The sequence below is a fragment of the Rhinolophus ferrumequinum genome, chromosome 11 (assembly GCF_004115265.2).
Source record: "Rhinolophus ferrumequinum isolate MPI-CBG mRhiFer1 chromosome 11, mRhiFer1_v1.p, whole genome shotgun sequence".
NCBI lineage: Eukaryota > Metazoa > Chordata > Mammalia > Chiroptera > Rhinolophidae > Rhinolophus > Rhinolophus ferrumequinum.
Window position 1 is genome coordinate 83,343,685 of NC_046294.1, and position 14,085 is coordinate 83,357,769.

The 14,085-nt window shown below is 39.3% G+C and overlaps 1 protein-coding gene across 5 annotated transcripts in view; it reads right to left on the reverse strand.

The window, feature by feature from the left end:
- Positions 1-7,385: 7,385 nt before the first annotated feature.
- Positions 7,386-14,085, reverse strand: part of USP28 (ubiquitin specific peptidase 28) — a 59,023-nt gene continuing 52,323 nt past the window's right edge. For 2 of the 5 annotated variants that reach the window (XM_033120905.1, XM_033120904.1), the window contains 6 exons: positions 13,719-13,897; positions 13,524-13,602; positions 12,657-12,736; positions 11,979-12,102; positions 10,111-10,306; positions 7,386-9,102 (listed from right to left, as the gene is read on the reverse strand). In XM_033120905.1, the coding sequence (XP_032976796.1) occupies positions 8,927-9,102; positions 10,111-10,306; positions 11,979-12,102; positions 12,657-12,736; positions 13,524-13,602; positions 13,719-13,897 (834 nt within the window). In that variant the 3' untranslated portion in view covers positions 7,386-8,926. The remainder of the gene's footprint in view (positions 9,103-10,110; positions 10,307-11,978; positions 12,103-12,656; positions 12,737-13,523; positions 13,603-13,718; positions 13,898-14,085) is intronic. The other 3 variants (XM_033120908.1, XM_033120907.1, XM_033120906.1) reach the window with 2 other exon arrangements.

The window sequence follows — 14,085 nt, forward strand, 5'->3', positions numbered from 1 at the left end:
TGATGTTATTCGAGGGCCTGTTAAACAAAACTGTTTCTTTAAAAAGTAAACGTCCTTTGCCTTCTTCTGTAACCCTCCCCCACCCCCCAAAAAGAAGTCCTCTAGGGCTGCCAGAAGTTGGGGATGAGGAGGGGAATGGAGCAGGGAGAGTCAAAGAACATCCTACGCCTCCTTCCTTACTGCCGGTCCCTGACTGAACTTCAGTGCTAAATGCTAACTTCTAAATGCTAACTTCAAGGTGAGGGGAGAAGCACCGACAAGAGTGAGTGAGTGAACCTTTGATCTGGATTGGTTCAGACTCAATGATACATGAAAATTATTGTTTTAATACTGAAACATTACAATAAAGCTGAGTTCTTCCTGAGATACCGTCAAGGGGCAGGAGAGGAGATCCAGAAAATCACATTGGAAGGTAGCAGTGGAAACAAAAAGAAAGCTAATGACGCATTGCATCCTACCAAGTTTAGACCACTCAGTAAAATGGGATTTAAAAAAAAAAAAATGTCTAAAACAGGTAAACAATCAGGTAGGAGATACTGTAATTTTTCTATCCAGCATAAAACCTTATCCCTTCAATGTCTCTCCTCCAGATTGGCTGAAGTGGACACATCACTTGCCACAGGCCCATAACCCCCTGGATATTTACATTATGCCCTAGTTGTTTAGAAGCCACTTATAAGCCACATGGCAGATTTCCCCATGACAACTGTATCTGGAGCTCCACTTCACACCAGGTCAGTGCTACATCCACTGTCTCCTTTAACTCTGAGGACAATACCTGCAAGGTTAAATAGTCTCCTGTTTTATAGACCAGCAAAAGAGGTTCAGTCAGTATTTGAACTCAGATGTGTCAGATTCCAATGTCAATATTCTTTCCATGAACCACATCTTCCTAAGAGACATATTAATTCAGCAGTGATGTATAAATCAGGAGAGCTGTAGAACTGTTTAACTCATGTATGAGACCTGGCTAGTCCTTAAATACGGATAGTCAATACGAATTACCATGCTACTTCCAGTCATCATTGCGGATTCTGTCCTCACTGTTAAAATCTAAATGCTAACTTGGGAAGACCAACTTTGGTATGCAGTGATACCTCGAATCCACCATCAAGACTCTAGATAGAAAGCTGGCCATCCGTCCAGAATGTGATCAACACAGGCCCAGCACACATTTAATTTTCAAATCTCATTACTGGATACCGTTTTTGTGCCAGCTTACCAATTCCAAGTCACCTAAATTCCAAGTCAAGCCTCCTTCTACTCAAAGTTAATATCGCTGTTCATTGCTTATGGCCAGTTTCTTGTCTTCGTGTAGCAGGAACAAATCCAGGCTTCTCTTGAGGTTAGTGACCAGGTCTCTGTAGGTCCCATTCACCTATCTGTAAATGGCCAAACTGCTGCACAAAAAGGAGGTTGAGGGGCCCTCATAAGCAGCCAACAACCTAGCGGATAACGCAGCCATCCAGAGCGCTGAAAGGAGAAGGCACGGAGACGCCCTAAAATAGCTCTTCAGCCACTTCCTCTGATTTGTAGATTAACGTTACTTTATTGCTCAGTAACTTAAAAGAATGTGGAGAATTTTTTAAAGGTTCGGGAAAAAGTAATAATGACCAAATAGCTGAGAAATTGGGCCTGTGAGCAAACTTTAAGGAACTGGCAAGTTTATGGAAATTGAAGAAAAGGTTAAACAGAAAAAATACACTTTTCTATATTTCCATCAAAGTTAACATGAGGAATGTGCCAAAATAAAACATATTAATTCAGAAAGCATGAAAGCCTGTCAATTGTCATTGAAGGAGGTTGTACAGATGTTTTACAAAACCATAAAGTTCAGTGTTTTGATGACAACGTAAAGCCACTTTCTAAGTCGCCATGAAAGTTCTATGAAGAAGTGTTTTTCAGACTGTGTATCAGAATCACCTGTGATGTTTCTAAGCATAAAAGCATCAGGGTCCCACCCCAAACCTAACAAGTCAGTATCAGTGGGGTTGAGGCCTAGGCAGCTGTGTTTTTGAAAGTGACACAGCTGATTCTGCTTGGTGGCCAAGGTTAAGAATCAATGCTGAAGAGCTTTGGAAAAAAAACTTACAAGAGAATCACGAACAAAATGCAAAGGCCAGTAAACCTCAGGAAATAATAATCAAAAAGAAAAGAAGATACATGTCACTCAGTATCAGCAATGAAAAGGGGGACATCACTAAGATCCGAGTCATCACACACACATACACACACACACACACACACACACACACGCTCGCACGTGAGCAACACATGGTGCTATTATAAACTTTCTGCCAGTACATTTTAAATTTTAGATAAAATGGACAATTTTCTAATAATTTTCCAAAACTGACACGAAGTAACCAAAAAAAATCTGAAAACCCTGTATGAAACAAACAAATCCATAATTAAAAGTATTCCTACAAAACAAACAGTTCTAGGCTCAGATGGTTTCAATGATGAAGTCTTACAGACATTAAGAGATAATTCTCGGGTGGCTGGATGGCTCACTTGGTTAGAGCGCGAACTCTGAACAACAGGGTTGCCGGTTCAATTCCCCCATGGGATGGTGGGCTGTGTCCCCTGCAACTAAGATTGAAAACGGTGACTGGACTTGGAGTTGAGCTGCGCCCTCCACAAGTAGATTGAAGGACAAAGACTTGGAGCTGATGGGCCCTGGAGAAACACACTGCCCCCCAATATTTTCCATTGAAATTTATAAAAAGAAATAATTCTCTTATCCAAACACTTCCAGAGAATGGAAAATGAGAGAACATTTTTGAAGTCATGCAATAAAGCTGGAATAATCTTGATACCAACCTTGACAAGGACATTATAAGAAAATTAAAGGCCAATCTTTCATAAATATACGTGCAAAAATCATAAACAAAATATGAAAATAAATGCCATATACATATAAAAATCATATCATGATCAAATTCAGTTTATTCTGGCAATACATGGTTGGTTTAACATTTAAAATTAATAAATAGAATTCACACATGAACAGAATAAAGGAAAAGGCCCACATAATTATTTCAATAGATTTAATAAATTTCAACATCCATTCATAATTTCTAAAAAAGTTCACAAATTAGGAACAGAAGAAATCTTTTTTTTTCTTTTTTTTTTTAAAGGTTTTATTGGGGAAGGGGAACAGTTCTTTATTGGGGAACAGTGTGTACTTTCAGGATTCGAGGAATCGAACTGGCAACTTTGTGGTTGAGAGCCCACTGGCCCATGTGGTAATCGAACCGGCAGCCTTCGGAGTTAGGAGCACGGAGCTTTAACCTCCTGAGCCACTGGGCCGGCCCAAGAAATCTTTTTTTTATCTAATAAATGGAATTTACAAAAAGCCTACAGCATACTTACTGGTGAAATATTGAAAAGATTTCCTCCGAAAATTGGGAGACAAGGAACCTACACTTTTATTTAGCATTGTACTAGTAGTCTGAGTGGGTGTGACCAGGCAAGAAAAACGAATGTAGTAAGGACTTGAAATAAAGAAATGTAAGTCATCATCCACAGATAACACAATTGTGTATACAGAAAATCTAAAAAAAAACAACCTGATAAACTATTAGAATTAGTAAATCAATTTAGCAATATAGGGTTGATACAAAAAAATCAACTTGTTTCTAGATACCAGCAACAAATAAAAACGGAATTTAAAAAAAAAATCAGGGGCCGACTGGTGGCTCAGTTGGTTAGAGCGCGAGCTCTGGGCAACAGGGCTGCCGGTTCGATTCCCACATGGGCCAGCGAGCTGCGCCCTCCACAACTAGAATGAAGTCAATGAGCTGCCGCTCAGCTCCCGGGTGGCCGGATGGCTCAGTTGGTTGGAGCGGCAGGTTCTTAACCACAAGGTTTCCGGTTCAACTCCTCGACTCCCGCAAGGGATGGTGGGCTGCTCCCCCTGCAACTAACAATGGCAGCTGAACCTGGAGCTGAGCTGCGCCCTCCACAACTAAGATTCAAAGGACAACAACTTGACTTGCAGAAGTCCCGGGAGTACACACTGTTCCCAATAAAGTCCTGTTCCCCTTCCCCAGTAAAATCTAAAAAAAAAAAAAAAAAAAAAAAGTCAAAAGATCAAAGATCCAGGAATAAATTTTATAGAAGACATGGAAAACCTGTACACCGAAATTAAAGAAAACCTAAATAAACAGGATATACTATAGTCATAGATCAGAAGATGTTAATTCTCTCCAAATTATCTAGTCACTGTAAACCTAATCAAAATCCCTGAAGATCTGTGTGTACATGTATGAAAATGACAAACTGATCCTAAAATTTATATTGAAATATAAAAGATCGAGAATAGCCAAGACAATCTTGAAGATGTTCAAAATTGGATAATTTATTGTACTGGAAACCAAGACTTAAAAGGTACACTAGTTAAGATAGTGTGATATTGGTACAAGTAGACAAATAGGCCAATGGAACAGACAAGTGCCCAGAAACAGACCCTATGTAGACACGATTTATGACAAAGACTAGCACTGGAAAACAGACAATGTTTTCAATAAATGGTATGAATTAATTAGCTAATTATAAAAGGCAAAATAGTAAAACTGCTGGAATACAGAATATCTTCATGACCTTGGTAATAATTTCATCAACAGGGCATACTAAGCACTAACCATGAAGGAAAAGACTGATAAATTGGACTACATTAACATTAAAAATCTGTTTTCATCAAAGATATCAAGAGTGAAAAACCAGAGTGGGAGAAGATATATGTAAAGCATATAACCAAAAGTTTCCGTAAATCAGTAAGCAAAAGAAAATTCAACAAAAATGTAGGCAAAAGACTTAAATAGGCATTTCATAAAAAAGAATAGCCAAAGACCACTAAGTCCATAGAGATGCTCACCATCAGTAGCACGCCACAAGTGTAAATTAAAACAATTATCATCCCACATCTACCGAAATGGCTGAATTAAAAATACTGACCAAACCAAATCTTGACAATATGGTGCAACTGGAACTCTTATAAACTGCTGGTGGAAGTTTATTGTTATAATTGCTTTGGAAAGCTGTTTGGCAGTACCCAATAAAAATATATCAACTTATTCCTATGAACCAGTAATTCCACTCATAGTTATATACCGACAGCAATGCATTCATGTGCATCAAAAGACATACAACTGTCTGACAATTAAGTTAGTGAACTTGTTGCAACAACGTTAACAGTTTTTGATATCAGAGGGATTATTCATTATGAATTTGTACAACTGGACAAACCAAGTTAACTGGACAATAGTTAACCAAGTTTACTATTTGGAAGTGCCGAAAAGGCTGTGTGAAACAGTTAGATAACCTGAACTTTTTGCCAACAGTTCATGGCTCTTGCATCACAACAATGCACCAGCGCACACGGCACTGTCTGTGAGGGAGTTTTTAGCCAGTAAACAAATAATTGTATTGGAACTCTCCCTACTCACCTGATCTGGCCCCCAATGACTTCTTTCTTTACTCAAAGATCAAGGAAACATTGAAAGAAAAACATTTTGATGACAATCTGGACATCAACAGTAATATGATGACAGCTCTAATGGCCATTCCAGCAAGAGAGTTAAAAAATTGCTATGAGGGCCAGCCCAGTGGCTCAGGCGGTTGGAGCTCCGTGCTCCAAACTCCAAAAGCTGCCGGTTCGATTCCCACATGGGCCAGTGGGCTCTCAACCACAAGGTTACCAGTTCAATTCCTCGAGTTCTGCAAGGGATGGTGGGCTGCGCCCCCTGCAACTAGCAACGGCAACTGGACTGGGAGCTGAGCTGCGCCCTCCACAACTAAGACTGAAAGGACAACAACTTGACTTGGAAAAAAGGCCTGGAAGTACACTGTTCCCCAATAAAGTCCTGTCCCCTTTCCCCAATAAAATCTTTTAAAAAAAAATTGCTTTGAAGGGTGGACTAGGCGCTGGCGTCGGTGCATAGCTTCCCAAGGGGAGTACTTCAAAGGTGACCATAGTGATGCTCAGCAATGAGGTGTGTAGCACTTTTTCTAGGATGAGTTTGCGAACTTAATTGTCAGACAATACATGAATGCTCCTGGTAGCATTATGGGTAGTAGCCAAAAATTGGAAACTCAAATGACAACTAGCGGAATAAATAAGATATATTCATACAATGAAATACAATAAACTGAGCAGTGAAAATAAACTACAGCTACAATAAATTCTCTCTCGTCTTATCCCTGCTACATCCCAGACTGTCATTCAATACTAGCCTCTAGTTCATTATTTAAATTCTTCTGTTACATGTATTCTCTGCACACCTTTCTTGAAGTAAGTAGGGTAAATATGCTTATTTGCCTCAGTGTGCTTCACAGAGCTAACAAATCCCAACAGAAGAGGACTGCAATTCCAGTTGACCATGGAAAGTCTAAACCCAGTCTCAAAGGAATTTATGCTAAATTTATGTTTGGGCAAGTCCCCAGCCCAAACTCTTCAATCATTTTAAGTAAGGGTCACAGCATTTTCTTCCTCTTCCTCCCCTCCCCACCTCCTTTCCCCTCATCATTTTTTCACAACCCTTTAAATATGTAAAAAACATTCTTAGGGTGAGAGTGTGTGGACTCTGTAAGAAACCAGGCTGGGCCTAAGGCAGCCAGCTGAAGAGGAAAAAGAAATTACTTCTCAGCACTCCCCCTGGTGGTTCGAGTGGATCCCAAGTTTATGAACTGCTCAACACCGCACACAACAAATGTTCAGTTCCGTTCTTGGCCAACTGTAGATTCCCAGTAGCTGACCAGAAAATAACTAACGTGGAAAGATACAAAGCAAAAGATTTTACAAGACAACCAAGGACAACTGAGCAATTGTTAAAAGCACAGGCTATGAAGTGAGACACAGAGGGTTAGTGTCCTGGCTCCACTACTCAGGACATCTACGACCTTAGACAAATCCTAGTCCCCATCATCATCCAGTGGTTATTACATTAAATGAAATAACGTAACTGTGTACAGTATTCAATAATGACAGGGATTTCATTATTATAAAGTGTAAGGTAAATGGTGGTACTTAGAATTTTAAACAGTAAAAGGAAATCATTGGGTAAGAAAATTGATCAATTTCCCACGAAATAAATCTTGGCAATGAGGTTTAAAACACAAAAGCACCTCTGAACATCTGTAAATGATGGGCAAACCATTAACTTAATCAAAATATAAGAAATTCAGTTGAGAAAAATATTTTTCCTTCTAAATTTGACAAATTAGAAAGTGGATGAACTTACATGCAATGAAACTAACAAACAAGATACAAAGCTATCAGTCACCAGGCACTGCTCCAGAGTTGATCATTGCCTGCTTTTATTTCACCCCATTAAACTTCTCAACTCTTTAATCTACTTTTATCTTTTAAAAAACTGAAACATGACAAATGCTTCCTGGGTCCATCCATTTCCAAAATAGAAAATATACATTTAAATAAAGGCCATACTAGACACCAAAGGTAAAACAAATACTTTTATTGCACATTTATAAAATCTGCATAGTTCTATCAAGCATTCTTCCCTCCCATGATTCCCTCCTTAATCAAAAAATTTGATTAAAACATAATACCCAATCTGGAACTTTTAAAAAAATGGTCAATAGGGGATATTTCTCTCACTACCTATACATATACATATACATATATATATATATATGTATATATACACATATACATATATATATATAGATTTCTTTTTATTTTTACAAACCCACATCCCTTATTTTTTCAAAGCAAAAGGGGGAGGGTATCAAAATGTTCTTTTGGGCCAGCAGCCTTAGACATCTGTTTTTGAAAATTTTCCAATGTTAGAAAATTTTATCTAAATGGTTAACAATTTTAAAACATGATCTTTAACCATCAGTGTGATCTCTGTTTCTATGAGTCTGTTTTTGTTTTGTTCAGAGGGAAGGGGGTAGGGGGATGGGTCAAAAAGGCGAAGGGAAAAACAGCCAATAATATTGTGATCAGTTTGCACGGTGACAGACGATTACCAGACTTAGTGTGGTGATCACTTCATAAAGTACATAAATGTCGAATCAATCACTATATTGTACACCTGAAACTAATATAATATTTTATACCAGCTATACTTAAATAAAAAAACAAAGCCCCCCTCCCCAACTAAAAACAGGGCCAACCATTCTAGTATAGGACACCCGAGAGTTTACATATACACGCTTCCTCATTTAGAAAAATGAAACAAACAAAAAACCCATTACTTTTAGTCAAGTTTCACAATGCTATTACATTTAAAGTCCTTAATGCTCTCCTTCTTTCACTCAGGACTGAGCATGAGGTTTTCTGGTTTATTTAAAAATATAAAATAAAAGAGAGAAAAGGCAGCTTTCCTTTGACTTTTCAGAGTCTTCCAGCCACATGACCTTATGTTCTACCCACATGTAAAAGGGTGGTGGTGGTTTATCAGCAACCCACTTTGTCATCTCCTGTCAAGAGCCAGGCAGGGTTTATATTTCTTACCTCTTACAGTTAAGAATTTCTACATGTCATCTGTATTTGATAAAATAACTAGTAGCTGTTCATCTGGTGAGGGTTCTGATGAATCACCCTTCTATTCCACTGTCAAAAATATGTATGCCTGAAGGATAATTTTAAAAGTGGCAAAAGGCTTAGAAAAGCCCAAGCATCCTTGTAGGTACAAGAGGTCATTTCAGTTCTTCTGGCATAATTAGATACCTTAGTATACTGGTTCCTACCTTTTTTAGTGAAATTGCTTTTGTTATTCTATTCCTAAAAAGTGCAATTTTATTTTCAATCCTTTGTTAAACACACAGCCTGGTTGGGGTCTGGATCTGAATCTTACTTTTAAACCTAATTCCTTTCCCATGGTAGACACTGTGACAACAGACATCTGTGCAATAGGCAGGCAACCAAAGACCATGATGGGCCTTGAACACGTGGGGCTTATTTCACTGTCACAGTTGAAACCCCTTGAATTGACTCCATGACAGCTGCAAATCGGCTACAAAGGTCATAGGGAGAATTGGGTCGAATAGTTGGAGGCTCCTTCAAGACAATGATTTCTGCAGAAGGATCTAGAAGCCTGGGCAGAAACTCCCCTAAGCACAGCTGTAGATTTTCTGTGGAGGGAAAATGGATGGTTACATATATAGCTATATAGATCTCTGAGTAAAAACTATTAAGTCTGCAACTATATAGCCCTCCATATAGCCCATTACCCAACGTTAAAGGTCAAAGAATTATTCTGACCAGCTAACAACAAATGATGATTCTTTCAGACCAAACCAGGAGCAAAACCCTACTTGCCAAATATACCACAGCTTTAGGTCATTGCTTTAACCTATCTGACCTGTGGCAGAGTAACACTATATATTTACTTCATTATGGATAGGTCTTCTAATCAATCATCTTTTTAAACTTTGAGAAAATGGATATAACACTCTGTACCATAAATATAATGGTGCTTTCTTTCAAATGATTAAAATATACCAATGTGTACACATGGCATTCAGCTATGCATCACACACAGTCTCAATAAAATCTGAAGACATTAAAAGCATTCATTTAGAATGTACACCAAATTTTTGAAGCCTACAAAACTCCCCCCCCCCCAAAAAAAAACAACTGATTTAGGCTGCCTCTCCAAAATGCTTTGGAAAAACAAGAACACTTCATTTACTAATCTATTAATCTCAACGGCATCAGAGTTAATATGATTATATTTTGATATTTCAAGTCAGAGGAAAATTTAGTTATGGCACCATCAGGTAATCAAGCTGCATAAATAGATGTTGATGTTTAAACTATAAAATTAAGAGTTCAGGTTTTGGCAATTGAAAAAGCAGTAAAAGTGTGACATTCCTGGAGAGCAGTGATGTTTTCAAACAGGGCTTCCTGGTTGTCTGTGGAGATGCTTCAGCAGCCACAGAGGACGAAAGAGGCCCAGAGGTCCAGGCTCCCATCCCTTGTTTCAATGGAGCAGATGTACTTTTAACTCATTTACATGCTAGGGGGTTCCAATAAGCCCTTAAAAAAATGTGGCAACCAGTGTTACAGAGTGAGACCACTGTAATGTCTACAACTCCCGAGAGGCTTAGGAATTACTGGCCGTGCTCAACACAACATACCTGCAATATCTTGCCCGAGGTAAGAGCACCAGTGTTTTCTCATGATCTCGATGGCATCCAGGTCATCCTTGGAGATGTCGTTGTTAATGATAAGGTGAATGCAGGGAATGATCAGTTCATTCATCACACCGACGCCCTCTGTTACAGAGTGGTCATCGTTTGTTTCAAAGAGAGAAGCCGCTTTGGCATTCAGCTCCTACAGATAAAAGGCAGAGGGAAAAAAACCGTCTGAAAAAGACAAATACCTTTTTATAGAAGACACTAAACAAGCGGTTCCCAAACTTTACTGCACATTGGAAATGCCTGGAGGACCTTTAGAAACTAATTGTTTTAAACACAATTACTCCAGACGTGCTGAAGTAATTGGTATGCAGGTGACCTAGGCATTGGGTTTTTTTTTAAAAGCTCCCAAGGTGATTCTAATGCAGTTAAGCCTCTGACCCACCGGGCTAAACTTACAAGTCAAAGTCATGCTTAACACCTGCTCCTACCAAAAGGCCTATCTGACGGTTCTCAATCTTCACTGAGCAGCAGAAGCAGCTGCAAGACATGCTGATGCCCAGGTTCGGGTTTAAGTGCATGGGGAGGGGCCTGTGCATGACTGTGAAAGCTCCCTTGGTGACTCTGAGGCATAGAGGGGAGAGACCAGCGATGGACACAAACTAAATCACTACTACTGCCTACCTGTGCAAGCAGAGTGGGACATTTAAAATGCGATATGTACTTGGAGATTTAAAAAATAAAAGCAGGGGGCTGCCGGATGGCTCAGCTGGTTAGAGCGTGAGCTCTCAATAAGGATGCCGGTTCAATTCCCGCATGGGATGGTGGGCTGTGCCCCCTGCAACTAAAGATTGAAAATGGGGACTGGACTTGGAGCTGGGCTGCACCCTCCACAACTAGATTGAAGGACAATGACTTGGAGCTGGTGGGCCCTGGAAAAACACACTAATATTCCTCAATATTCCTCAATAAAATTAAAAAAATAAATAAAAGTCTGACTCTAATAAAATTCAGATCCATCAAATCTACAATGCTCTTTTTTCAAAGTCCCCTGCCACACCTATAACTGACACAGAAGTCAAAGTATAAATCAGAAAATAAAGCTCCTGAGGTCAACGTGCTCGTACGTCACGATTTAGTCTCCTCCATTTGGTGTTAAGAACAAGGCTGTGGTAGAAATGCTGACCTGACTTCCCCGTGAGAAGCAATTCTGCGGGGTGTCAAGGAAGACAAACACAAGGACACAATCTGAGGGCAAGGCCCCCTCTTTGTAGTTTTCTGAAGAACAAGCACCTGTTTAATTAAACTTTTGTGTAGGAAGAGGGCATATGGGTCTGCATTTCCATGTGGCAGCCATATGCAAAACAGGTGGTGTATGATAATGTTATTAACAGAATGGCAGGACCAATTCTTGGCATTCATACCTTTAAAAAAAAACAAATACTGGAGTCTCTTTGAAGTCACTAAAACTCTCATGCAGCAAGGAACACAGAAAAAGTACTGCATTCCTTCAACACACATTTATTATATGCTTACTACGTGCCAGACACAGGGAAAACAGCTGAATAAGAAAATCTGTGCTCAAGGAACTCACAATCTAGTAGGAAAGCAATGTGATAAAAGCTATAATGTAGGTGTACATAAAGGGCACAAAAAAAAGGATAACTGTCATCCCAACTTCTGTCAGGGATTGAAAACTGATCCTTACTTTCACTTAATCGGTTCCAATGTTCAACTACTCTGGAAAGCTTGGAAAAATCTAAACTTTGGGATTATTTTGCTTTTTAAGTTATATTTCTTCATGGCTTGGAGCAGAAGTAAAGACAATACAATAATAAAAATTGTAAGGCTTTACAAACAGTACAAACCAGAAGGCATTTTCTTCGGTATAGAGCGATCACTGATTCCTTCACTCCGCGCCGGGGCCCCTTGGTCAGCAGGGCGGCGTTGCTCTGGTAAGCATACACCAGGTAGGAAAGGGCCTCTTGGTACCTGAGAAATGGGAGATACAACAGCTGAGCGCTCCTGTCTAAAACCCAGGTTTTAGACTTCACTATCCCTAATACAAATATTTACAGGGCTGTAGTTACGGAAAAGTCTTAAAGATGGAGGCAGCATCGGGTACTGGGAGAAGCCTGAAGGCCAGGCTGCAGCCAGGCTCAGCTCTTCTGTAAGTTGGGCAAGAAACCCAAGACTTCCCTGGCCTTCAGTTTTTCCTAACTCTAAAACAAAGAAGTGGACTAGATGCTCACTAAGGTCCGCACTAACTCTAAATTTCATTCTCTGAATTTATCTTCATTTATCACAAAGAAAATCGGGCCATTATGTCTCTTTACTAATAAATCTACCATTATGGAAAGGATGTAAAAAACGCATGTGATGTTCAGAGCAAAACTGAAATGCAACACTGGAAAAAGTAGAGGCACACTGGCACATGTGACAAGGGAGGTGATGCATGGCTGTGATTCTTAGTATTCCTGGGCTCACATCAATAAATAACAGTGTCCTGACCAATAAGAATCTTAGTGACATAAAAGGCAACATACTTTCCTTTTTGATAGAGTTCCAGGCCTGTTAGGAGATACACGGACACCTTTCGAAACAAACTATAATCTTCATGCCACTTCTGAAAAGGAATGATTCCCATTAATGATTATGACCACATAAACTATTTTTACACTTTCCACCACAGTTAGTTTTAAACTCAACACAAATATTTATTGAGCACATATAGCCAGGCACAAAAGTGACAAACACAAAAGCTCTGAGATAAAAATGTATTCAATATTTAGAATAAACATCTACTGTTAACCTTAATTTTCAATATCCTGTTCCTTCCACTGAGGAACAGAAATATTTATTTCATATGAGCTTAGAATTTATGATCTTAACTTCCAAAACCCCTGTCAAAGTCATTCAGCTCTGGTTTAAACAAATGACCTCTCAAGTACAGGTGACACCATCCAGATGTGGAAAAGATGAAAGGACAAGGACATCCCAACGACACAGGACAACACTCAAGCTCAGCAAGTGTGGTGGGCACACCACAGGTAGTATATAACATTGTTTTATGTACAACACAATACTTTTTTGGAAAATCTGTAGTTACAGATGCATTTTAATGCACAAAAATTTAATTTCTATTACAGAAATATTAGAAAACTATATTATTTAAAACAAACCAAACCCATGAGTTTAAGAATTTTATTAGAAGTACAGACTAATACTTCTAATAGAAGAATGGAATAAAGTGACCTGCTATTCTGAGGGTAAGAAAAGATAATTTATCCAGGTTTTTTGGCGGGTGTGGTGAGCTGGGGTAGGGAACAAATCAGTCTGTGATAACACAAAATTATCAGTTTTGCTTCAGGAGTTAATGTTTGTGGCTTTGTAGGTTGAAAGAAAGACTTCACCTTGTACTCCTCCATATTCATGTCATCTGGACCAATCTCCTTCAGTTTAGCTTGAGCCACCTTCATAATGCTGATTGATCTGTGTGGACAAAGTTCAGAAAGCAATGAAAAGCTCAGTGCACAGCTTCCCCACACGGGAAGTTAGTCAAGCCAGACCCAGAAGGAGGGGGGTTCACCTGAGTATTCCCGTCTCACCTTTCATCATAGCTAAGATTTTTATCGGCAAACTGTTCCAGAAGGGTCCGTTCTACTACCCTTTTGGGTGCTTCATTTTGGAAAAAGTAGACAAGCACATGCTGCAGTCGAGGATCACTGTGAGGAGTGGGGGTCTCTTTGGCAAGCAAGTAGAGCCTGGAGTATTCTTCATGGAATGCCTAGTGAAGACAGAATTAGAGAACAGGCTGCATTGTGGGCTTCTGCACACAGAAGTTTATGTCTAAGGCTACAGAGGTTTCATAACTCTGAGAAGACTTCTAAGAAATTCTTCTTATTAAGGAATTACAGAAGCAACTATGGCATCTGTTAAGTTGTTTGCATTACACAAGGGATGAAACTCCTCTAG